Here is a 24,064-nt window from a genome sequence, read left to right as displayed (position 1 = left end):
AGCTCTCAATCTCCCTGCCTCAGCCCCACAAGTGCTTGGATTATAAATGAGAGCTACTATTGTTCAGCAGTAAGACAATTCATTTTAAAAGTTGATGAACAGCCCCATGTTAAACACTAGTATATAAAAATCACATAGATAAGCTAGGGGGTGGTGCACACCTTTAATCCCAGCACTCTGGAGGCAGAGGCAGGCAGATCTGTATTTCAGGCCAGTCATAACTACACGAAGAGATCCTGTCTCTGAAATAAATAAATAAATAAATAAATAAATAAATAAATAAATAAGAATGGTGCCAAGAACATATACTTTAAAAAAATCTTGGATACTACTTTAGTCTCTTGGCCTTTAACCAGTTTATATAAATATTTAACCAACTTATATAACCACTGCTGGTTAGTGGGCCTACTAGACAATTGAGTTGTGAGCATGTAGATACGTGACTTATAGAAATGATATTAAAGGCACGCAGTAGGAAGCGGTTATCATGACTCCATGCTCCACTGACTGGGAAGACAAGGCAATTTCCTCCTGCATGTAGTGTATTCACACATGCTAAATCTCACTTCGTATGACCGAGAAGCAGGTAGGGTTGTCAGGATAATCCCTGCCTCTGGCTGTTTACAAGGAAAATAGCCAAGAGAGGCAGTGCTGGGTGAGGAGGGGACAGAGTGCAGTACGGGAGGTGGCTCACAGTGAGACAAGCAGGCAGACAGGCAGCAGTTCTAGCCAATCAACGGTTTATTTTTCCAGTTAACACCTACACAGATATTACTATCCACTTTAGACCCTAGCAGGGAGTCTCAACTGTGGTCCAGACGAGTAGGTTCTGTTCTCCTCCCCTAATACAGAAGGGAAGTCCCTCACCTCCAAAAGGGAAGAGAGCATGGCACCCTCAGTGCTGACGAAGTGCTAGGGCCCTGCCGTCCTGCATTATGAGTGCTGAACTGGGCAAGGGTACAGTGTAGGTTCAAGGCGACAGTGACCCAAGCACAGCACCGCTGGCCTGACACCACCCAGTTTCCTCAGAAGAGAACCTGCCCTAAAACTTGGCCAGTGCCTGTGGGAAGGGGGAGTTGGCAAAGAGAGGGGGTCACGCTGCAAAGGACAGGACACAGCAGGGAAATAAAGCCAACAGGAGTGTGGGACAGTAGAGAAAATTATAAAGTGCCTCAACTAAACAACCAAGTGGGACACGAGGGTGGAGCAGCACAGGTCCCTGAGGATAGAAGAAAAAGAAAAGGTAGACCACCAGGGCTTAGGACACAGTAGAATGACAAGGGATGAGGCAGGGAAGCAACTGCAGGCTACGGAAGGGTGCCCCTAGCCTTCATCACATCCACTAACCCAAATGGAAAAGTATTTACAGACATAAAACCAATCCTAGGCACAGGTACTATACCAGTTCCCAGGACAGCAGGCAGGCAGGCAGGCAGGCAGAGTGGGCTGGCTTCCATCTGACAGCCAGCTTTTCCACATAGTGCCTCTCCCCAGAGTGACAGGGAGAGGAGAAAATGTGACATGCCTAGTTAGGAAGCCCTAATGTATGCCTGCAGCTCATTCTGCCATGGCTCATGGCTCAACCTCTGCATGAGCCTCTTGGTCTGACTGTACCAGGGAATGGCTGTCTGCCCCCAGGGGAGGAGGAGGCAGAACATCAGGGGGCTTTGGGGGCATCTCTGGTCCCAAGCCCAGCTCTGCATTCAGTTGCTCCAGCTCCCCCTGATCCAGCAACTCAAAGTCCTCAGTTGTGAGTGCCTCTTCCTCCTCAGGAGCAGCCAGGGGTTGAGGTGAGTCCTGGGGAAGGGATGGGAGCACAGAGGGAGAGAGGGGGGTAACTGGACCACTTTCAGCAAGGCAAAGTTGGGGTGAGAGGGTGCTGGATGGAGCCATTAGGTCACCACTCACTGCCTCTGGGCTCAGGGTCTTCACTGGTCCACCAGGAGGGCATTTCACTCCATCTTGGGGGGACCCTGCCCCATTGAAGTGCGTATTCACAAAGTGAAGAGGGGATGAGAGCTGAAGCAAGGTTTCCTTGTCTGCAGCTCCCTCCTCTTCTGTATCCAGAGCTTGCTTTGAGAGGGCTGGAGGCGCACTTAGCAGGTCTTCAGGAGAGGCCAGCTCTGTCTCTTCCCCGTCCCCCAGTTCTCGGTTCAGAGCCTCTTCTGGCTCACTTGGCAGGCTCTGCTGGTCCAAATCTGTGCAGAGATAAAGGGTTATAAGAATGAGCTGTTTTCTCTAACTGGCCACAAAAGTCAGTAAGTTCATGTGCATAACTTGGGAAGCCAGGCCCTGTGGCACATATCTATTGTAATCCCAGCATTTGGAAGGTGTAGGGAGGAGGGACCAGGAGTTCAGGTCATCTTCTGCTACAAAGAGAGTTCAAAGCAAGCCTAGACTAAGAGCCTTTCTCAAAAAGCAAAGCAGAGCTGAAGAGATGGCTTAGTGGTTAAGAGCACTTGCTGTTCCTGCAGAGGACCCAGGTTCAATTCCCAGCACCCATATGGTGGCTCACAACCAACTGCAACTCCAGTTCCAGGGGATCAGATGCCCTCTTCTGACTTCTGCAGGCACCAGGCATGCATATGGTGTGAACACATTATGCAGGCCAAATACTCATACACATAAAATAAAAAGATCTAAAAATACTACAAAGCAAAGCAAGAGCATGGAACTAAGGTTCTTGGGAGCTTAGGGTAGAATTAGAGAATACAGGAATTCAGGAAGCATTTTTGGAACTCAGAGAACACAGCTGTCAACAACCCAGTATTGGGGATCAGGAAGATAAAAGAGAGGCAAAAGACTGCTCATACCTTCAGAAACATCTGTCAGTTGTGGAGTGGTGGCCCGAGATACAGAGAAACCGCCGCTCTCTAAGATAGAGGCCTCCTCATCTGACAGCTCAGAGTCTGTAATAGCCAAGGCCAGGGCTGTTTTCTTCACATCCACCTGCAGGAGAACCAGGATGAATCCAACATACTGGGATAAGCACACTTTACCCCCAAGCCTTCTGGTTCCCAACTACTTGAGAACTGGTAGCTCTAAAGCAGACACATTCTTGCCCCCTTTGCCTTTTTCATTTTTTTTTTTTTTTGGACATAGGAGGTCTTATGTGGCCCAGGCTGATCTCAAGCTCATAACGAAAACCAGGCTGGTTTTGAATTCTTGATCCTTCTGCTTCCTCCTCTCAAATAGGATTACATGTGTGCATTACAATACCCAGCTTCCCTTAGCCTTCTATTTGACACCCCATCTTCCCTGGACCTCACCACTGGAGAGAAGCCAGCCAACTCTGCCTCGCTTTCACTCTCTGTTTCCGCCAGTGGCTCATCTCCTGCTGGGGGTGCACTCTTCCCTTGGCGCTCTAGAGAAGGGCAATCAGGCAATAATGAGCAGAGATAACGGTGGTGACAAATATGGCTAAGGAAGTAGAAATGATTTCAATTCCAGGACACACCATGAGCCATACACTACAGGCTCTCCCTGCCTCTCCCCACCCAGGTTAAGAGAATCCCTTACTTCTCTTGTCATGTTTGTGGTGCAGGGCATCAGCTTCAGCTTTCATGCTGTAGTCCAGCTGCATGAGCAAGGGCTCCAGGCGAGTATACATCCTCTGGATCAACTCATGATAAACCACCAGGGGCCACAGCAGGATACTCAGCACTACAGGTTAAGAAAGTGCACTCAGAGCTCAGTTGGCCACTTTCTCAGGAGCCTTCATCCAAACTGTCCCCTGAACAGGTAGGTCTGAACAAAGATAGGATCCTTTCCCAAGGCAGTGATACCCTCTTCCCCCATCTACTATCCTCCTCCCAGGTGAGTAACTGACAAAGAAAACGCAGTCTTTCCTTTGGGTCAACCCAGGGAAAGAAGACTAGAAAGGGCTTTGGAAATAGCAGGGATGACCTCCACTCACAGACAATGTAGGAAATCATAATCCCTGGAACATAGTGTCCCAACACAGCTAGCACAGCACAGCCAGAACAGACTCGAGCACAGAACTGCAGAGAAGAGCACAGGAGCTATGAAGAACACTAGGCTTAAACCATGTGCACAGTCACCAGGGGAAGAAACTATATGTGGTGGAAAAAAATGGGAACCAGTTGAGGAAATTTACAACAGTCACTGCGCGAGTCACTCTCTCCCAGCCCCTGACTCCTACAACCATTTCAGGATGGGGTTTACCTGAGCTGGATTCTGCCTCTTGTACTGCAACAGCTCTTGCAGGTGAATCTGGAAGGTGAGCCAGCTCTCAGCCAGGTATCTGCACAACTCGGGCACACTCAGCAGGTGCGGCTGGGCGCCTGACCCCGCACCCTCACTGGGGAGACATGACATGACCCCTGGAAGCCTCAGAAACCAGCTAAGACACTCAAGTCACTTTGAGACTGCTGATGAGATCGTCACTCTGGAGGTCCCACCTCCCCCAAAGGATGGCATCCTCATCCTGGGATATAAATTCCCAGGGTACTCAACCCTCTACCTCCACGGGAGAAGGAACACAGCGTTTGCATACAAAGAAGCCTAGAGCCAGGCATACTTTTGCTTGCTGTAAGTCCCTTCATTATACTGGGCCTAAGGCTGCACAAGCCACAGCCCTGCTCCTCTTTGAGCTGAGCACAGCAAGCAGACCACATTTGGGCATCTTCTAAAGGTGGCCTATACTCACCTGTCAGAATGTGGTTCTTCAGGGGGTGGTGCTATGGAGAAAAGGGGGTGGGGTAAGGTAAGAATACAAGAGGCACTTAGAGACAGATCCAAAGTCACAAAGAGCTGCCTCTCTTTAACATTCTTGCTCTCAATTTTTCAGTAGTCCCTCTGTCTCTCGCTTCCAGGCCTGAACCATTATGTGAAGTCCAGAGCATTCCCTTCACCCACCAACTACAAGGTGTACGACATGCTGTTTCTGAACCCAGCTTTAAATGCTATATACTTTTGACTACTAAACTCACAAGAACATTAATTTTTGGAAAAGAAACAATTCTCATTTCAGGCAATTTTCTTAAAAAAAAAAAAAGATGGAAGGGCATACAGGATGCCTTCGGAGATAAATGGCCTTGCTGTGCCTCCCCTCAAGTAGCAGGGTGATGCACGGGGGTCGGGGGTGGGGGAGCAGGTGCACACAGTGCATATGGAATGAAGAAACTCACCTGAAACGTCAGGGAGAAAGCGAGGATGCCAGAGATCCAGTAGAAAATAGGTCAAAAGTGAGATGCTGAGCAGGAAGAAGGGCCGGAGGGACGACGAAGACAACAACCTTAGGGAGACAGGCATCTCAGCCCAGAGTGAGGCTCCCAAATCCATCGAAAATCACAGAGAGATCCATTGATGGGGAGATGGCCCTCTAAGCCTCACCCAGTCACTAAGAGACTAAGAAATGGGGCCACCTGGTGCAGGATCACCGCCCCAGACGCTGACAGCCCTCCAAGGGAGGGAGCACCCGGTCCTCCCGCCCCCGCTCTCCCGCGCAGCCCGGCCCCGCCCCCTCCTCCGTGGCCGTTACCAGAAGAGGCCGTTGAGTGTGGCCGCCGTGACCAGGCTGTGCAGCGGCTTCTCCCAAACCAGCAGTCGCTGTGCGGCCGCCAGCACGGCCTCCCAGCCGCGGAGCCGCAGCCACAGGGACGTGGCTAAGCGTCCCACTGCCTCGGCTGCGGCCGCCTCCTCCTCCGCGTCGCCAGTGGCCTCACCCATGCCGAGGCTCAGCCCCAGGCCCAGGCCCAGCCCCGAGGTGCCACCCGCGCCGGTGTTACCGCCACCGCTGCTCGCCATCACCGCGCCGCAGCCGCTGCCCGAGCCCGCGAGGAGCCAGGGCTGCGCGGCCGCCGCCGGGGGCGCGTCAGACGGAAGGGGGCGCACGCCCCGGCGAGCAAAAAAACCTGCGGTCAAGCGTCACGTGATGAAGCGCGATGCCACGTGACGTGCCCTAACAGCCCGGATGGGACGCCCGCGCGTGCGCGGTGGCCGCTGTCGTGATCTTGCACCCACGAAGGTGTGCTTCCAGGGTGCTGGAGGGGTGATCCGGGGCGGGCGTTGAGGCTGCGAGGCCTGAGGTCTTCTCCCGGTGTTTACAGGGCGGCTGGAGACCTCTTTGTCGAGTGAGGCCCTGCCCGGAGTCAGTGGGCTTGACCTCCTGGATCTTGACTAGAATCTGCTTGAGATCGGGAAGGGCGGTGCCATCCCCATTACTCAACCCTCTTCGCCTCCAGTCCCCTCCCCTCGGTGGATAAACAAACACCAGCGCGTGACTTTAATGACTTCAAAGCAGCTTCATCAACTTCGAAAAGTTGCTTCTTCCTTCTTGGAGCGTCGGCCCTCTTTCTTCCCAAAATCTCTCAGCCGCAAATTGTGTGGAAGGCGTGTTTGGAAATAAAACATCCAGGCGCTGTTTACTTTGGGGAGACCTGTTTAACATCGTACATTGAGGCTTTTTATCTTTTGAGATCATTAATTGCTGGAGTAACCCTACAGAATACAGTATGTATTCGAGTTTTACAGTTTCAAACTTCTAAGGGGCATAAAGATTCAACAGATTCCCTCCCACCTTGTTCACAGTTCTCCCACTGGTAAGTTTCTTGTTCATCTTTCCTGGGCATTGCTGATTGAGTGCGTCTTCCCTAAAACCCAGGAAACAACTCGCCGCGTTGCCTTTGTGTTAGGCTCGTTACTATCTGTACCACGACCACAAAGCCTGGTCAGCGCGTTCACCCTTGGTGTGTCGCGGTCCCCTGGGAACCGTATTACAATTCAGCCCCCGGTGCTCGTAGCTCCGGAGACCCGGAGCTCTCAGGTTGGGCAGGGCAGGAGGCACTTCCTGCCGGGCGCGCAGACTCGTCGGTGACACTCACTCCCGCAGCTTATAAACGCCAAGCGAACGCGGCACGGGCTGAGAACACTGCTGGCCCTCGTACCTCCTGGTTCGCCTGGTGAGCGCCGCGCCTGTCGTCGGGCGCCCGGAGGCCCAGTAGCACGCGGAACAGGAAGAGGCGTCCCACGGCCGCCTGCGAGAAGGGAGGAGGCTGCGCGCAGTCGGGCGGTGGCCCTTTCGGGAGAGGTGGGCCAACGGGTGAGGACGGCTCTGGGGGTCACTTACGATTTCTTCCCTTTCCCTCCACCTTTGCAGGGTGGCGGCTGATAGTGCGATGGACCTGACTGGGCTCCTACTGGACGAAGAAGGCGCCTTCTCCCTCACCGGTTTCCAAGACTTCATGGTGAGAGGTCCGCCTGTTCTCTGCCTCTGGGAGTCAGAACTCCCAGGCATTCTCCTCCAGACCGGAGCGGAATGGGAGCTCTCTTACTTGTTATGCCCTGGAGTGGGCGATTGTTGAGAGCAATGCCGCTTGGGCCTGAAGGCAAAGCCTCAGGTTATAAGAGGGGAACTGCTAGTGATTAGACTGGGGTCCCATCTGGTTTCTAGTTGTCTAGTCTTCTATTGGGAGCCTTCAGTGATGGCAGAAGCGGGCTTATTGTCTTTCTCCCCCTGTGGACAAGACTAGGCTGCCATTAACAAATGATCTTGGGAACTCTGGGCTGGGTAGAGTATAGGCCCGGGGCAGTACCCAGGATTTCCACCAAACCTTCCCTGCCCTTCACCCTCCACTACTCCTGGCCCTGTTTCAGGTCCTTCCTGGACACCAAAAGCTAAGTGCTCGAATCCGAAGGAGACTCTATTATGGCTGGGACTTGGAGACAGACTGCAGCCTGGAGGAGCTCTCCAGCCCTATGGCAGGTTAGACTGGTGTGTGTGTGTGTGTGACTGAGCAAGTGGAAACTTGGAGGACTGGGTTCTCATAGTCACCCAAATGCCTGGAGGTTTGCTCTCTGAGCTGCACTGTGTCTCATTATAACTAGCTTGGTTGGTACTTGGTTTGACAATGCAGGCCACGTTTCAAATTCTTTTAGCCCACATGAGTAAAAACAGCTCATAAATTGTAGTCACTTATTTTTAGGGCTTTGTGTATGCTCTGCAGGCATTCTACCACAGAGCTATAGCCCAAGTTCGGCTGCCCCTTGTGATTTATAGGGCAGAAATTTAGTTTTCTAAGTATACATGTTACATGTTTCTCAAGTAAATAAGGCACACTTCTCAAGTAAACATTGGGGAAAGAGAAACATGAGTAACTTAATAGAAAAACAAGTGTTGGGCTGGAGAGATGGCTCAGCCGTTAAGTGCACTGACTGCTCTTTCAAAGGACCTGAGTTCAAGTCTCAGCAACCACATGTAGTGGGATCGGATGCCCTCCTGTGGTGTGTCTGAAGACAGCTACAGTGTACTCATATAAATAAATCTTAAAAAAAGAAAAACAACCCTTTCTGCTAGAAAAAGCTGAGGATCAACCTTAGGGTGGGCTTTCATCCACTTAGAATTTGGGGGTGGGGTATAGTGGGGAAATCGAGGCCTGAAGGGTTGAGATAGTGTCTTACTGCGTAGATCCCAGAAGCCTGAAACTCACTGTAGAGGTCTGGATGGCCTCCACCTTGTAGTAATCCCCCTGCCTTATGTCTTGAGTTTTGGGATTACAGGTGTGTTTCGTCATGCCTTCCCTCCTGTTGTAGCAGAATTTGGTTTCTAGTTTTTTGTGGCAGTCCTGTCCCCAGGGCCTCAGACCTAAGTCTTCCCTGACAGTAGTGGGGACAACCGTATATGTTGCAGTTGCTTATTCTGCTCCTCTATCTCCTTGCAGACATTACTGTGGAACTTCTTCAGAAGGCAGCACCCAGTCCTATTCGCCGACTCCAGAAAAAATATGTAGCCCACGTGTCCCGGTGAGCCTGGGATCAAGGGGATAAAATGAGACGGGCTTGTGGGATGTTTTTGTCTCTTAAGAGAAAGTGTGATGAGCATCTTGAGAGTCTGAAGAACTGAAGGACTCTTGGGTTTAATTACCAATCCTTTCTACCTCCCAGAGAGGCTTGTATCTCCCCTTGTGCTATGATGTTAGCTCTGGTGTACATTGAGCGGCTCCGGCACCGAAACCCAGATTATCTGCAGCACGTGTCGTCTTCTGATTTGTTTCTGATCTCCATGGTAAGTACTCGCTCCCTTTATCTTCTCGGTGAGCCAGGCACCAGGTATGAACTCAGCTGATGCCGATTCCTGGCTTCTCTGCAGATGGTGGCCAGTAAATACCTTTATGATGAAGGGGAGGAAGAGGAGGTCTTCAATGATGAATGGGGAGCAGCTGGGGGAGTCGCCGTGGCCACCCTCAATGCCTTGGAAAGGAGCTTCCTGAGTGCCATGGTGAGTGAGTCTTCTCTCATCTGCCTTTGTTTTGTTTCCAGACAGGGTTTCTCTACTGTGTAGCCCTGACTGTCCTAAAACTCTCTCTGTAAACTAGGTTGGCCTTGAATTCAGAGATCCTCTCAAGTGCTGGGATTAAAGGTGTGCAACACTGCTACTCGGCTTCTCATCTGTCTTTATGTTCCTTCGTTCTTTGTTCTCTCTCAGCTTTCTGTTCTTGTTCATTCTCTCTCCCTCTCCCCTTCTCTCTTTCTCTCTCTCCCTCTCTCTCTGTGTACCAGATAACCTTGAGTGTTTTCCTGAGGACTTGTTTTTTGTTTTTTTTTTTTAAAGATTTATTTATTTATTATGTGTAAGTATACTGTAGCTGTCTTCAAACACTCCAGAAGAGGACGTTAGATCTCCTTATGGGTGGTTGTGAGTCACCATGTGGTTGCTGGGATCTGAACTCGGGACCTTTGGAAGAGCAGTCAGTGCTCTTAACCTCTGAGCCATCTTACCAGCCCCTCCTGAGGACTTGTCTACCTTGCTTTTTGAGTCTCTTTATTTAGCCTGGGACTCACGGAGTAGGTTAGGCTGGCAGACCAGTGAGTCCTGGGGATCTGCTTGTCTTTGGTTCTGTTGGGATTATAAGTGTGTGCTGCCATGTCCATTTCTTTTACATGGGTTCTGGGGAAATCTCAGTTTCTCATGCTTACATACAAGGTGTTTACTTACTGAGATAGCCACCAATCTTTTTTTTTTTTTTTTTTGGTTTTTCGAGACAGGGTTTCTCATTTCTCTTTATAGCTCTGGCTGTCCTGGAGCTCACTTTGTAGACCAGGCTGGCCTTGAACTCAGAAATCCGCCTGCCTCTGCCTCCCGAGTGCTGGGATTAAAGGCATGCGCCACCACGCCTGGCTGCCACCAATCTTTAATCTCAGGCAGATCTCTGTGAGTTTGAGGTCAGCCTGGTCCATTTCAGGACAGTTAGGCCTACATAGTCAGACCCTGTCTCTTAATGAATACATTTTAAATCAGGCTGACCTAGCACTCACTGTGTAGACAAGGTTGGTCTTGACTTTGTGATGAGCCTCCTGTAGCTTCTGCTTTTGTCTCTCAGTGCTGATTATAGATATATGTACTGCACCTGACTTTGTATGTCTGTTGTTCTTGTGTCTTTTTTTTTTTTTTTTTTTTTTTTTGTAGGTTCTCCCCTTCCTGTCCTTTCAGGACTAGTCTAGAGCTTCCTGAAGCAATGAGTCTCAAAGTAGAGGCTTTCTTCCTCTTTCTCCGAGGACATACTTTGAGGCAGAACCTGTATTGCTAGCCTCTGAATATTTGCTATCAAGCTTTTTCTGCCGTGGATTTTGAGCTCCATATGACACTGACCTTCTTAGGTTTATTTTCTTGCTTGCATTTTTTAGAGGGGATAACTCGAGGTCAGGTAGGCGGTGATAGCATGATACAGTATGCGCAGGTTCTTCGGAGAGTGGCCAGCACATCGTGGCTGGTGGTGTAGCTGCTCTGATCAGGTCAGTGTGGCTTGTGGCTAACATTAGTGCGGCTCTTTCCTGTTCTTACTTACTTAGGGTTTGTTGAGGTATTCTTATACTACAGCTCAGGCTGGCCTAGAACTCACTTTGTAGCCCAAGCTGGCTTGTAACTTGTAATTTTTTTCAATCTTCCAAGTACTGGTATCATAGGAATAAATTACCATGCCTGTCTTTTTTCTTGTACACAGGATTGGCGTCTCTACACTGATCCTCGGGAGATCTTTGAGGTGCTAAGTTGGCTGGAGAGCTGGTGAGTTCCAGGAACTAGTGAGAGGAGTTGGAGGCATTTAGAGGCCTAGGCAAATGCCACTGGAGTTAGAGATAAGATCTGTATATCTGGGAGAAAGAGTTGCTCAAAGTGGTCATTGCCTAACTCTTCTGCCTCCTCCCTTTGGTGGTGTGAGCAACTTAAGTCCTGGTCTCACCTTCTGAATCAGTGGGTAGCCTAAGGATCTGTGCATTCAGTCAACTCCTTAGTGTCTTCTGATGGGTCCTGAAAGGTATAAAGGTGCCCTGGGCTAGCTGCAGAGAGTCCCTAACCCCTTGTCTCTTCCTTCCTATTAGTGTGGCTGAGCAGCAGGGACGGCGGCGGGGCTGGTACACCTACACAGACCTGTGTGTGCTGCTGGAGCAGCCAACGTGGCAGCTGGCTCTGGGGTCCCTCTGCCAGCGGCTGGTAAAGGTGAGAAGGGGTTATGAGGAAGAGGGGTTTGAGTAGGCTTGGACAAGCACACATGAGACCCTGTGTGTGAGTGTTTGTGTTGAAAAGCAGATTCTAAGCTGGGCAGTGATGGCACACGCCTTTAATCCCAGCACTTGGGAGTCAGAGGCAGGCGAATTTCTGAGTGAGTTCCAGGACAGCCAGGGCTACACAGAGAAACCCTGTCTCGAAAAAACCAAAAGAAGAAAAAAGAAAAAAAGAGAAAAGCAAATTCTAAAAGGCTCAGAAGAAGTTGAGACTAGGTGGGAGGGTGGAGGAGGCAAGGGGAGTTACAGAGAACTTGGACTTGAGAGACTAGTAGTGGGTAGTGACAGATAATCAACAGCCTGCTGTTTTGTTTTATCTTTTCTCCTGCAGCTGTCCTGCCTGTTAGCTGTGGCATACGTGAGCAGCATGGCCCTAGCTGTAGCATCAGTGGCTGTAATACACCAGTCCTTGGGGCTGTCCTCCAGCCCCTCACCAGGTCCTCCTGAACTCACACTGGTCTCCAAGAGCCTCGTGCAGCCCTGCGTACCTGCCCCTGTGTCACAGTGCCTGACTAATGTCTCCAGCTGCCTGGAAGGCAATGTAGACTTGCTGTCACTCTGGGGCAGTCTTCTGGCCCCATTGACTCCCCCTCTGAGACCTCCCCCAGACCCTCCTGCCCCTCCTACTCCTCTCCACAAATGTCCCCTTTGCCAGAAGTTTCAGAGACTCCCCCCAAACTGCCGTGCCTGCCACACTAACCGAACAGTGTCTATTGGGCCTTCCCGCCCCTTTTACCATACCCGCGGCCTGGCCCCACCCTGGCTCTGGAGCCCAGTGGCCCCTCCATTTCTCCAGCCCCAGCAGTGTTCGCTTTTTAGTGTCATGGAGCTGGCTCATCTCAAGTCTGTCATTTCCCCAGGCTAGGTAGGGCTGTGAAGAGTACATTGAGAGGGTGTGGGAGTCCTTGAGAGAACCTGGAAGAGGAAAACTTGATTTAGATTTTTGCTACCTCTCTGGGCCCTTGACTGGTCCCCTGTCCTCCTGGGTAGGAGCATAAGGGATTATGGGGGCATTACAAGGTCATTCACTCTCCTAGACCTCAGAGTCTGGCTAGCAGGCTAGGACACCAGTGGTGCCTGGGACAGTGTCAGCTCAGTGACCAGAGGCATGCCACAGATGACAGAGAACCACCTATCTCTCTGCCTCCACAAGCCCAGGGAAGTAGATTTTTTGCTTTGAAGTTTCCAAAGATGGAAAGGTAAAGGTGGGAGGTGTGGGAAGTGGAGGAGAGAGGAGGAGAGGATTGATGTGGGTCTCTGTGATGTCTCTGAGGCTGAGAACCATGATGAGAGCTGCTGAGGGCCAGGAGGCTCCCTGTCACAGCCAAGAATTGCTGGGTCCTCTAACCTTGTCCCTTTGTCTTCCAACCATAGCATCCTGCTCCAAGGCTTCCCACTCTGCCTTTTTGGGTGTTCTCTTCACAGGCCTCTCTGGTTACCACTGCTTTGTATCTGGGTTTTTCACGCTTTTATAGAATTGAGGTTTCAATAAACAGTTTCTGTTGCATGGCCTGGCCTTTTCCTTCTGCAGCATTCTTTGTTGCTCTCCTATCCCTCATGTGCCTCCCAGGTCAGATGCACAGTCCTGTAATCACTATGTAGGCGTTTTCTCTGAGCTGTTTTAGAACTTCCTAATAGTTATTGGTTCCTGTTTCAAGCTTTCCTGCATCCCTGCTGCTACTTCTTGGGGGCCCTGAAATTGCTGGATGTGGCCTGCCATGGGGTACAAGTGGTGACTGTCCCAGGCCTGGGAAAGCCCTGTCTGTGTCACATATCCTGGGTGGGTACCAGCCTTGTGGATCCTTATGGTTCAAAACACACCTCCAGTTGAGCTCCTGGAATGCAAGCTCTGTTGACCTCTTCACCAAGGTGACTTATGGAAGGAGCTGGTGCTGAAGACCCAGAGCTGGGTCATCACTGGAAGAACCCTCTTTGGTGTGTGTGGACCTGTAGCCAGTTGCTAACGATCACCTAGGGAGTGTGGGGGCTGGGAATAAAGGTCTGTGCACTGGAGGAGCTGCAGCCCCCAAGGGGTCATTGTAGAAATGTACTGACCTTTTGTTATAACCTTTGAGATTTCTCCTGGCATTTTTTTTTCCCCAGCCCGAGTGGGATGCTTAGATATCCTAAAGGGCTTAAAACCTCCTTTACTATGAGCAATTCCCAAGACATCATCACATATATGAAAATCTGAGCCTGGAGTTAACTTACCTGCTTTTGGAAATGGACTCATGAGGTTTAGGTTAACCTGGTACTTGCAACTTGCTATCTGCTCACATCTGCCTTCAGAGCGGCAGGATACAGGCATGTGCCACCAACCCTACCCAATCCTAATGCTCTATTTTAAGTGTAAACACTTTTGTGCATTGAAAAAGAAAAAAGAAACCTGAGGCCTCAACCCAACACAAAGATGCCTAAGGAGTGCTTCAAGTGGGAGGGGTTGCCTTCCCCAGAGATAGCATCCTGATTGATCATCCAATATCAGATGGTCAGCTCTGAAACCACACATAGGAATAACTATACAAGCTGACAGGTTACATTTAGGAATGTGTACATATATATGTTCTTGTAATAATGAAAAAGACAATGAGTTTGAAAAATGAGATGGAGGGGCATAGGGGAGGGTTTTGAGGGAGGGAAGGGAAGGGAGAAATAATGTAATGATAATCTCAAAAATAATAGCCTCAGTTTTCAGGGAATTATAAAGTAAATAAATGTATACTTTGTTTAATGTTTTTCCAGAAGTTCACTCACTATTATAGCAAACCAGGTTCACCAATGGCTATGACATCTGAGTTACCAGTAAAGTGTCATTATCGGCTGGCAATGTAGCTGTCACATCCACAGCGATCCTATTTATGGGTGTGGGCAGCAGACCGGTCCATTGTCTTCTGATTTGTGCCCATTCACATTTTGTAATACACATTGCTGTTAAGTGCTCTTGCCTTACAGCGAGTACTGTTATCTACGTGGTCATTGTCATAAGGGATGAGGGGCGTTCTACAGACAGGTTTTGTTTTGAACTGACCTGGGACATGTCTTGTTTGGCTGAAAAATATGTACCTAACTGAAGCGATGTTCAGTGTTGATGACAAGAGGTAGCTTGCACAATCTCCTCAGGCTGTTTTGATAGATGTCCCCTAACTCTCATCTCCAGAGCCTGGTCTAGAAGCAGTGGATATGGATGAACATTCTTGAGGGAGGGGTCCAGGACTCAGCTGCTAGGTTAATGGCTGATGGAATTTGCACAAGAGCTGGGCAAAGGTGAAAGAGCCACGTCCTACTTCCAAACCCTTATCCCTTCTCTCCGCTTCATTGACACCCCCGACTCCCTCCCCACCCACGTAGCCAGCTTACTCCACCCAAACTCTTGATCTCTTACTCCTTATTCAACTAGCCTGGGGCAGCCAAGACGCAATCAAGTCAGGGCAGCATGAGCCGATCACCTCTCCATCCCATTCCACTTCTATCTGTGGGCTCCCAGGATACCCCTGCTCCCCTGCCACCACTGCTACCCCCTCTCCAGAATCCTTCCTCCCGTTCTTGGGCCTCTCGGGTGTGTGGGCCTTCCACCTGGGGGCTCAGCTGTCTTCTGGCTCTACAGGTAGGAGGTGGAGGCGGTAGGAGTTGGCACTATCTGAAGTGGCTATTTGGAGGGAGTCAGTGAGTCATGAGAAACCTACACATAGGTATTTCGAAAGCTCCTCCCTCTCCATTCCTCTATCTCCAGCATTTCCTGGTCTTGGCATCTTTGCTCTGGGCCTCCCACCTGCTGCTGCTTCACGGTCTTCCCCCAGGAGGGCTCTCATACCCACCTGCTCAGCTCCTGGCTTCCAGTTTCTTTTCATGTGGCCTGTCTACGGTCCTGCAGACTTGGATGGGCAGCAGGTGAGGGGAACTCCATTGAGAGAGGGTGTAGTCTCTCAGAAAGACATTTAGGGCAATCCTGTTGACTGCCACATGTTTCCAAACCTGCCGGGGCTGTTGTCCCTACAGGCTACCTCTAATCCAGGCTCCGTCCCTAGAGTTTCTTATCCCCGCACTGGTGCTGACAAACCAGAAGCTACCTCTAACGACCAAGACACCTGGAAATGGTTAGTACAAAGCAAAGGTGGGCTAGTGGCAGAGGTACATGGAGGCTGGAGGTTGGGTGGTCCTGGGCATTGTAGAGATTTTGGGGTTATGCCAGGCATCAGCTAGGACAGGAGAGCACAGAGCCTCTGTTCCATCTTCATCATCTTTCTGTACCCCAAACTTCCAGCCTCCCTCTCACTGCACCTGTGTAGTTTGACAAGAAGCTGCCATGACCTGGAGCTCTGGAACACTTCTCTCCGAGAGGTGAGTGCCTGGGAGAAGACAGCAGAAGGACTGGATGGCCCCAGCCTGAAGAGGCTCTTGTTCCCATCATTAGATACTGATGATAAGGGGAGGAGTTAGGCAGGGGCTTATCCTCGGAGATAGTTGATTGAGTGGAATTTCTTCATCTGTCCTCCTCTCTACTCCCTTAGGTGTCGGGGGCAGTGGTGGTGTCCGGGCTGCTGCAGGGCACTATAGGACTTCTAGGGGTGCCTGGCCGTGTGTTCCCCTACTGTGGGCCACTGGTGCTGGCTCCCAGCCTGGTTGTGGCAGGGCTTTCTGCCCACAAGGAGGTGGCCCAGTTCTGTTCTGCTCACTGGGGCCTGGCCTTGCTGTACGTGAGTCCTGAGAGGGCTGGGTGGTAGCCCAGTAGGTGTAGAGACCGAGGGAGGGCAGAGCTGCTCAGATTCCACAGCCACCCGAGCAGGGATGACAGTTTTTGGATTTGGAATCCAAGGCTTTCCCTTAATTTATTCAGTCTCCCTGATATTCATAGTCACGTGGTATGATACCTCAGGGTACCTCCCTACCCCTTCCATGAGGCATTTCTGCCCTGGGACCTCCTTTTATGATATTCTGCACACTCACATGGTCATCATTCAGGAATCTGATGCTTCTGACCTGCAACTCTGATACTTCTGACTCCCTTCTCTTTCCTAGGCTCATCCTGCTCATGGTGGTATGCTCTCAGCACCTGGGTTCATGCCAGGTACCCCTTTGCTCCTGGAGGCCATCTTCAACTTCAACTCACATTTATATTCCCGTCTTCCGACTCCTTTCGGTAGGTAGGTGGGACTCTGGGCAAATGAAGTTAGAAAAGCTGATTGATGTGCATGGCCAAGTGAGGTACATACTGGGAAGGTGGAGGCAGGAAAATTCAGGAGTTCAAGTTCTGCTACTTAGAAAGTTTCAGCCAGGGCTGGAGAGATGGCTCAGTGGTTAAGAGCACCGACTGCTCTTCCGAAGGACCTGAGTTCAAATCCCAGCAACCCCATGGTGGCTCACAACTATCCATAATGAGATCTGACGCCCTCTTCTGGTGCATCTGAAGAGAGCTACAGTGTACTTAGATATAATAATAAGTAAATCTTTAAAAAAAAGAAAAGAAAGTTTCAGCCCATCATGGGATACGTGAACAACAACAACAAAAAAAACCAGTTAAGATATTGATGCTCTTCCAGAGGACCTGAGGACCCCTGTTTAGTTCCCAGCACACATGTGGGTAGCTTGTAACTGCTGGTAACTCCTGCTTCAGAACCCAAGTCCCTATTCTGCCCTTCAAGCACCATCTCCACCCTCCAACCCTTAAAACTAAAGTAGTTGAGCTGAGCACGGTGGCACACACCTTTAATCCTAGCACTTGGGTAGATCTCTGTGAGTTCCAGGCCAGCCTGGTTTATAGAGTGAGTTACAGAACAGCCAAGGCTACATAGAGAGACATGTCTCAAAAATAAGATACAATAAAATAGTTGAAGCCAACAAAAAAAAAATGGACTGATGTGGACTCCTTTCTGAGTTTCTGTTGACCTCACTCACCCAGGCTGCCCCGGACGGTTCAGGGGGAAGAGGGAGCTCTTTGTCATGTCAGTATTGCTCTCCAGGTGCTTGCCCCTGTGGTCTGTGTGTGGCTCATCTCTGCCTTTGTGGGTACGAGTGCTATCCCTCTGCAGCTGTCTGAGCCCTCGGATGCACCTTGGTTTTGGCTGCCACACCCAGGTAGGCTTTCTTTTTCCCATGCGCTCCGCTTCTCTTGCTCAAATCGAGTCAAGATTTAATAGACTTCAGCCAGATGAGGTGGCACACATCTGTAATTCCAGTACTTGGGAAGTAGAGGCAGGGGGATCCAAAATTCAAAGTTGTCCTCAATTACATACCTTGACCCCCCAAAAAAAAATCCCACGGAAAGATTTAATGGAACTCACTTCTCATTTCATATTTACTCAAAGAAAATTGGAGAGATTGCCAACTTTCAGGGTCCCCCCAACACACACTGCAGGTGTATTTGCTTGGGTCAGTGTTGTGAAGCCAACATGTATATTTCCCTCCACCCCATTGATTACTCCTGACACTCCTGACCAATTAACAAGTATATATTATCAGGCCCTGTGGAGATTTCTGTTGGTGAACTGTAGTTAGAGCCTTGGAGTCAGTGTGTATGAAATTTTGTCACTCATGTTTATTCATCACGGTGGTAGGGGTCTATCAACTTAGGAGCTTGTGTATACTCAGCAAGTGCTTTACATGAAACTCTCTACCCTAGCCCTATAGTTAACAGCTTAATAATGGCCCCGCTGAGTTCTGATTAGGTCCTAAACATATGGCAGGCATAGTGAGACATATAGGTGTAATAATAACTGCTCCATGGAACTGACATTGGGGCATACAGATAGAGTCATATAAGCACCTAAGCAAAGGTGAACTTGTCATCGTGCTATGTGTTCTGAAGGACAACTAGGCTTTATGGTGAAAGAAAATAATGAGCAATCTGATACTATTAGAGAGGTTGAAAGAATTGGTTTTATTTTAAAATTTAGATGATTTATTTTTAGAAGTGCTCTTTTTAAGAGTATTTTTGATTGTTTTTTGATATGTCCCATACACATATACAATGCATCTTGATTGTATCCAGCTCCTCCTCCCAGTCCCCGCCAGCACATCCCCACTCCCTTTTCTTTTCTTTTCTTTTCTTTTCTTTTCTTTTCTTTTCTTTTTTTTTTTTTTTTTTTTTGGTTTTGTTCAAGACAGGGTCTCTCTGTGTAGCCCTAGTTATCCTGGAACTCACTTTGTAGACCAGGCTGGCCTCAAACTCAGAAATCTGCCTGCCTCTGCCTCCCGAGTGCTGGGATCAAAGGCGCGTGCCACCACGCCCGGCTTCCCACTCCCTTTTCATGGCCTTTAAAAAAATTATTCACGGAGTCCAATCAGTGCTGCCCACATGTGCATGGGGTGGGTAATGAAGAATACAGGAAGCACCTCCTTTGAAGGAAAATGGCTGTCCTTTCCCTAGCAGCCATCACCTAGCATAGCTCCTCAGCTAGGGGTGAAGCCTCACGAGCCTTTACTCCACTCATGCTTCCGTGCTGGAGTGGTGATTGCCTTGACCTTGTATGGGTCCTGTGCATGTGGCCACAGCTACTGAGAGTTCATGAGTGCAGTGATCATGTTCCATCCATAAGACTTCTCCCAGCTCTTATTCCTCCTCCCCCTTTATTTTGAGACAGGATCTCACATAGCCTTGGTCGGTCTTGAACTTGCAATGTAGTCAAGGATGACTTTAAACTCCAGGTCCTCCTGCCTGTACCTAGCAAGTGTTGTAATTACAGGAGTGAATCACCACACCCGACTAGGAGAAATACCCTTGAAGAAGTGAGATGAGATGTAAGAGATGGAGAGAGGAGCAGCTAGTTGGATAGGAGGCAGGAGGCAGAGTGTTCTAGGTAAACAGCAGATGCAAAGGTCCTGTGGTTACCAGGAAAACAGCAAATCCAGGCCCAAGGCTAAAGTGTTTGAAGTAAGATGGACTCTGATAGGAAATGAGGCTACAAACAGAACTTCAGACCAAAGATGACCTGTAGATAGATAGTGAAGAGAAGGGTCTCTCTCCTAGAGTAGAGTGGTTTTGCCTCCACAGTACTATCTTGAAATCTAGAACATCTGGGATTCTTGTGGTACAGGCATTTAGAGGCAGAGGGATGCTCCAGGCTTGAGTCTGGTCTCCAGGTGACTCCTTTTCCTTCCTCAGGTGAGTGGGAATGGCCCTTGCTGACACCCAGGGCCCTGGCTGCAGGCATCTCCATGGCTTTGGCAGCCTCCACCAGCTCATTGGGTTGCTATGCTCTGTGTGGCCATCTGCTGCGTTTGTCTCCTCCGCCACCACATGCCTGCAGTAGAGGGCTGAGCCTGGAGGGGCTGGGCAGTGTGCTGGCAGGGCTGCTGGGGAGCCCCCTGGGCACTGCATCCAGCTTCCCCAATGTAGGCACAGTGAGTCTTTTCCAGGTACGTGGATCTGAGACAGGACTGGGGAATTGAAGGTACAGGGGCTGAAACTCACAGATTGATGGCCAGCTGGGCTAGGTATGGAGAAACAGGAAATTGCCATGTTAGGTGCATCAGGAGCTCTGCCAAGGTTCAGCAGAGTGACAAGTTAGAGAAAGCACTGTTCTTTTGGAAACTTCATTTAAAAAGGAGGTATATGGCATGACTTGAGGGAGTAAATACTATCATGAAAGCAGTGGGGTATGGGTTGAGTCAAAGAGGTACCTTTGATAGAGTGGCGAGGCTGCTTAGAAGGTTCTTGTTTAAGCTGGGATACAAAGGATGAGGAGTGGACCAGGCAAAGAGGTGGCTGTGTTTGTTTTCTAGTGGTTTTTCTTTCTCCATACAGACTGGCTCTCGGAAAGTGGCCCACCTAGTGGGGTTGTTCTGCATGGGGCTTGGGCTCTCCCCAAGGCTGGCTCAGCTATTTACCAACATCCCACTGCCTGTGCTTGGTGAGTAAATAGGTGGGAGGACAAGCACTGGAATACTACTTCCCCCAGTATGACCCAACCAGTTGGCTAGGCTGAAGCTGCCTTTTCTAAATAGATTCTTGGAATGGATATGAACATATGATCTTGTTTTCTTAGCTGAACCGAGTCTCTTGGAGAATCAGAAACAAGCCTGTGGGTAGTATTTCCTCATTACAACCCGCCTGACCTACAAAGCCTGAACTTTGTCCTCTTCCCACCTCCTTGTTTTCTTTTGTATGATACAGGTGGGGTACTGGGAGTGACACAGGCTGTAGTTCTGTCTGCTGGATTCTCCAGCTTTCACCTGGCTGACATTGACTCTGGGCGAAATGTCTTCATCGTGGGCTTCTCCATCTTCATGGCCTTGCTTTTGCCAAGGTGGCTCAGGGAAGCCCCAATCCTGCTCAACACAGGTAGATGGGGTGGAGGAAAAGGAGTCCCTCAGTAGTGGGGCTGAGGCTTTAGGCTCTCTGGATTCTTGGTCTCACAGTGGGATTTTGCGTGTACTCTATTCAGTTATTTAACAAATATCCATTGAGCACTGTGCTAAGTGCATGCCCTGGTGCTGTTGCTGTGGTAAAACACTCAGATTAAAAGCATTTTAGGGGAGGGAATGTTTTATTCAGTCAACAATTCCAGGTCACAGTCCATCATCGAGGCAAGCCGTGACAGGAACTCAGGGCAGAATCTTGAAGGCAGGCCTGCTTTCGAAGCCACACAGCTCGGCCTCCAAACAAGTTCACTTCACAGCCAAAGAAGTACAGCAGGAACCATGGAGGACACTGCTTGCTGGCTGGCTCACATGCAGCTAACTTTCTTTCTTTTCTTTCTTTCTTTCTTTCTTTCTTTCTTTCTTTCTTTCTTTCTTTCTTTCTTTCTTTCTTCTTTCTTTTTTTGGTTTTTCGAGACAGGGTTTCTTTGTGTAGACCGGGCTGTCCTGCAACTCACTTTGTAGACCAGGGTGGCCTTTAACTCAGAAATCCACCTGCCTCTGCCTCCCAAGTGCTGGGATTAAAGGCGTGCGCCACCATGCCCAGCCGCTAACTTTCTAATATACTTCAAGACCACCTGTTAAAGGAATGGTACTGCCTATGGTGGGCCAGACCCTACTAAGTCAATTACCAGTAAAGACAATCTCCTGCAGATGTGCTCAGTAGCCAGTCTATGTAGGTAATTCCCCAATTGAGACTCTCCTCTCAGATGACCTACATGGTGACAAGTTGACAGTTAAAGCTAACTAATTACAAAACCCTCCCCCCACAAACACATTAAAAGAAAACATGTAACTAGGTCAGGGCACAAAAGTCCTTCTAGGTTGGGCAGTGGTGGTTCACTCCCAGAACTCCAGAGGCAAAGGCAGGTGGATCTTTGTGAGTTTGAGGCCAGCCTGGTCTACAGAGTGAGTTCTAGGATAAGTAGGGACACACAGAGAAACTCTGTCTCAAAAAACAAACAAACAAACAAAACAAAACAAAACAAAACAAAACAAAACAAAACAACAACAAAACCAGAAAGAAAAGAAATATCTAATCCTGGCACACGGGAAGCAGGTGGAGTCTCTGAGTTTGAGGCCAGATGCTTACACAGTGAGTTCCAGGTCATTCAGGGTTACATAGTGAGATCCGGACAAAACAATACAAAATAACAAAGGCCTGTAGTACTCAATGACAAGAGGAGCCTCGACCTGAGCTGCTGAGGTGATCCAACAGAACTGGACTGGTCTTTGAGGATGCATGTTTGTCAGAAGGCCATTTCTCTGTGTGAGACAGGGTCTCATTTTGGAACTTAGGCTGGCTTCAAAATCTTGGCAATCTTCCTGCTTTCTCTCAAGTCTTAGGATTATAGATGTAAGCCATATGCACAGTTAATAAGGTCATGCTTGATTACGTTTCCATCATATGCAAAGATAAAAGATAGGGTTAGAGGATAGAAATAGCATATGCTGAAAGCCTATTTTATCTAGAGCAGTGGTTTTCGACTGGGGGTGACTTTTGCCCCATGGGGAGCATTTAGCAATGTCTGGAGATACTTCTTGGATGTCATAAATGGGAAGAAAGAGTATTGTTATTGGGATTCAGTGCTTAGAGAGGTTATTAAGCATTCTTTGATGCAGTGGACAGCTCCTTATAACCGAATTATCTGGTCCAAAGTGTTAGTAGGATTGAAACTGAGAGGCCCAGGGTAGAGCAGAGAAAGTCAGAAGTGGGAGAGATGAGGGCTTTGTAATGCCACACTTCCCAGAAGGGAGCTTGGGACAAAGGGTACCTGGAGGGAATGTGGGTGCTTAGAAAACATGGTGCTGAGAAAGGATGCTCTGGGCAGGGCCTGAGTGTGGGGAATGGAGTGTGTAGAGGGAAAAGGTAGATGGGATGGAATGGCAGCCTAGTGAGATGTGTCCCTGGTTTAAGATGCAGTTTAGGTTTGAAAGGGAAGACTCATTGCCTGGGACAGTATCAGTTACCTTCCTGCCTGGCCCCAACCCTTTGTAGGCTGGAGCCCCCTGGATATGTTTCTTCGTTCTTTGCTGGCAGAACCCATTTTCTTAGCTGGTCTACTGGGCTTTCTCCTAGAAAACACTATATCTGGTAAGTTGAGACCAGGTCCCAGGGGAGTGGCTAGGTAGTCACTACTCCCTAGGTTGGGCAGGGCAGTGACCTTTACTTATTTTTCCCTTAAAAAAAAAAACCTTGATTTTCATTTTAAATTATGCATATGTGTGTATGTGTGTCTTTGGGTATTTGCATTCATAAAATGTAGAGCAGTGATGACAGATCTTCCCAGACCTGGAGATACGGGCAGTTGTGAGCCATCCGGTATGGGTGCTGGGACTTGGAACTTGGATCCTTTGTAAGAGCAGTACCAGCTCCTAAGAGCCATCTCTCCATCCTGATCACCCCTCTTTTACAGGTACACGGGCTGAGAGAGGCTTAGGTCAGGGGCTGCCAACTTCTTTCACTGGCCAAGAAATTCAAATGCTTCAGCAAACCAGGAGGAAAGCTGCTCAAGAGTATGGGCTTCCTTTACCCATCAAAAACCTGTGTTCCTGCATCCCACAGCCTCTCCACTGCCTCTGTCCAATGCCTGAAGACTCTGGGGATGAAGGAGGATCCTCTAAAACAGGAGAGAGAGCCGACTTGTTGCCTAACTCTGGGGAATCGTACTCCACAGCTAGCAGAGAAGGGGTTAGGTCCCAGTAATCACCAAGACCACCATTTTTGTCTTAGTTTAGCAGTAACTGCCACCTTGCTGGAGTCTCGCCTCCAAGGCTGTATACTTTCTTCCAGTAGAGGTGGATGTGGCCCACTTGCAAAATGGGCTGCCTTTCCTCCTCTTAATAAGACTTGAGTGTTCAGGAGCAGAGGCCATGGTTTAGCGGGTCGGAACTGAATAAATGAGATTTCTGCCTGTAAACTGTCAAGGCTGCTTGAATGAACTCTAGCATTCAAATATTTGCTGTTTGCCATGAGCAAGGTCCTACATCCACGGATATGAATACGACAGGGTCCCTGCCCTCTCCCTGCATTTAAGATTTAAATAAGTAACTAAAATGTAAAGCAGATAAAAATAAAGATGAAGAGGCAAGAGAGAAGTAGTATTTCGTTTCAACTTAGGTCAACAGGAAAGGAATTACGAAAGCAGCAGAGTTGCGAGTGGAGTTAACAAGTGAGGTTCGGGCCTCG

At 49.3% G+C, this 24,064-nt stretch overlaps 3 protein-coding genes across 5 annotated transcripts; 2 read left to right on the top strand and 1 right to left on the bottom strand.

The window, feature by feature from the left end:
- Positions 1 to 723: 723 nt before the first annotated feature.
- On the bottom strand, positions 724 to 5,820 carry Retreg2 (reticulophagy regulator family member 2). 2 transcript variants are annotated; one of them, XM_021160912.3, is made up of 10 exons: positions 5,504 to 5,820; positions 5,151 to 5,257; positions 4,670 to 4,700; positions 4,186 to 4,321; positions 3,917 to 4,001; positions 3,520 to 3,663; positions 3,270 to 3,364; positions 2,814 to 2,949; positions 1,909 to 2,198; positions 724 to 1,797 (listed from the first exon to the last, which is right to left on the bottom strand). In XM_021160912.3, the coding sequence occupies exons 1-10, from the start codon at positions 5,767 to 5,769 to the stop codon at positions 1,573 to 1,575; spliced, it is 1,515 nt and encodes a 504-aa protein (XP_021016571.1). In that variant the 5' UTR covers positions 5,770 to 5,820; the 3' UTR covers positions 724 to 1,572. The 2 variants fall into 2 exon arrangements, with proteins under 2 accessions (XP_021016571.1, XP_021015748.1); XM_021160089.3 differs by having other exon boundaries at positions 724 to 2,198.
- A 468-nt stretch (positions 5,821 to 6,288) lies between these two features.
- Cnppd1 (cyclin Pas1/PHO80 domain containing 1) lies at positions 6,289 to 13,027 on the top strand. Of its 2 annotated transcripts, none has more exons than XM_021161894.3 (9): positions 6,289 to 6,563; positions 7,121 to 7,208; positions 7,618 to 7,726; positions 8,682 to 8,763; positions 8,905 to 9,025; positions 9,110 to 9,238; positions 10,962 to 11,023; positions 11,338 to 11,455; positions 11,852 to 13,027. In XM_021161894.3, the coding sequence occupies exons 2-9, from the start codon at positions 7,140 to 7,142 to the stop codon at positions 12,383 to 12,385; spliced, it is 1,224 nt and encodes a 407-aa protein (XP_021017553.1). In that variant the 5' UTR covers positions 6,289 to 6,563; positions 7,121 to 7,139; the 3' UTR covers positions 12,386 to 13,027. The 2 variants fall into 2 exon arrangements, with proteins under 2 accessions (XP_021017553.1, XP_021018337.1); XM_021162678.3 differs by lacking the exon at positions 6,289 to 6,563 and adding an exon at positions 6,777 to 6,923.
- Positions 13,028 to 14,176: 1,149 nt separating this feature from the next.
- Slc23a3 (solute carrier family 23 member 3) lies at positions 14,177 to 23,953 on the top strand. Its single transcript, XM_021167863.3, has 12 exons — positions 14,177 to 15,124; positions 15,251 to 15,408; positions 15,517 to 15,614; positions 15,782 to 15,858; positions 16,029 to 16,210; positions 16,537 to 16,657; positions 17,478 to 17,592; positions 19,619 to 19,872; positions 20,261 to 20,366; positions 20,630 to 20,797; positions 22,874 to 22,969; positions 23,292 to 23,953. The coding sequence occupies exons 1-12, from the start codon at positions 14,954 to 14,956 to the stop codon at positions 23,579 to 23,581; spliced, it is 1,836 nt and encodes a 611-aa protein (XP_021023522.1). The 5' UTR covers positions 14,177 to 14,953; the 3' UTR covers positions 23,582 to 23,953.
- The last annotated feature ends 111 nt before the right edge of the window (positions 23,954 to 24,064 follow it).

This window comes from Mus caroli, unplaced genomic scaffold, assembly GCF_978045245.1.
Source record: "Mus caroli unplaced genomic scaffold, Mus_caroli_1 scaffold_1, whole genome shotgun sequence".
NCBI classification, from domain to species: Eukaryota; Metazoa; Chordata; class Mammalia; order Rodentia; family Muridae; genus Mus; species Mus caroli.
The sequence above is the reverse complement of the archived record's forward strand: the minus strand, read 5'-3'. Positions and strand labels throughout refer to the sequence as shown.

Excerpts from the sequence above, each read along its gene's own strand:
- Retreg2 (XM_021160089.3), bottom strand. The coding sequence starts at position 5,769 with ATGGCGAGCAGCGGTGGCGGTAACACCGGCGCGGGTGGCACCTCGGGG. Across the intron at positions 4,701-5,150 it reads CTTTCTCCCTGACGTTTCAG|CACCACCCCCTGAAGAACCA; the intron begins GTGAGTTTCTTC and ends TTTTCTCCATAG. Across the intron at positions 2,950-3,269 it reads TGGCTGGCTTCTCTCCAGTG|GTGGATGTGAAGAAAACAGC; the intron begins GTGAGGTCCAGG and ends GTTCTCCTGCAG.
- Cnppd1 (XM_021161894.3), top strand. The coding sequence starts at position 7,140 with ATGGACCTGACTGGGCTCCTACTGGACGAAGAAGGCGCCTTCTCCCTC. Across the intron at positions 7,727-8,681 it reads GCTCTCCAGCCCTATGGCAG|ACATTACTGTGGAACTTCTT; the intron begins GTTAGACTGGTG and ends ATCTCCTTGCAG. Across the intron at positions 11,456-11,851 it reads TCTGCCAGCGGCTGGTAAAG|CTGTCCTGCCTGTTAGCTGT; the intron begins GTGAGAAGGGGT and ends TTTCTCCTGCAG.
- Slc23a3 (XM_021167863.3), top strand. The coding sequence starts at position 14,954 with ATGAGCCGATCACCTCTCCATCCCATTCCACTTCTATCTGTGGGCTCC. Across the intron at positions 15,409-15,516 it reads CAGACTTGGATGGGCAGCAG|GCTACCTCTAATCCAGGCTC; the intron begins GTGAGGGGAACT and ends TTGTCCCTACAG. Across the intron at positions 15,859-16,028 it reads GGAACACTTCTCTCCGAGAG|GTGTCGGGGGCAGTGGTGGT; the intron begins GTGAGTGCCTGG and ends CTACTCCCTTAG.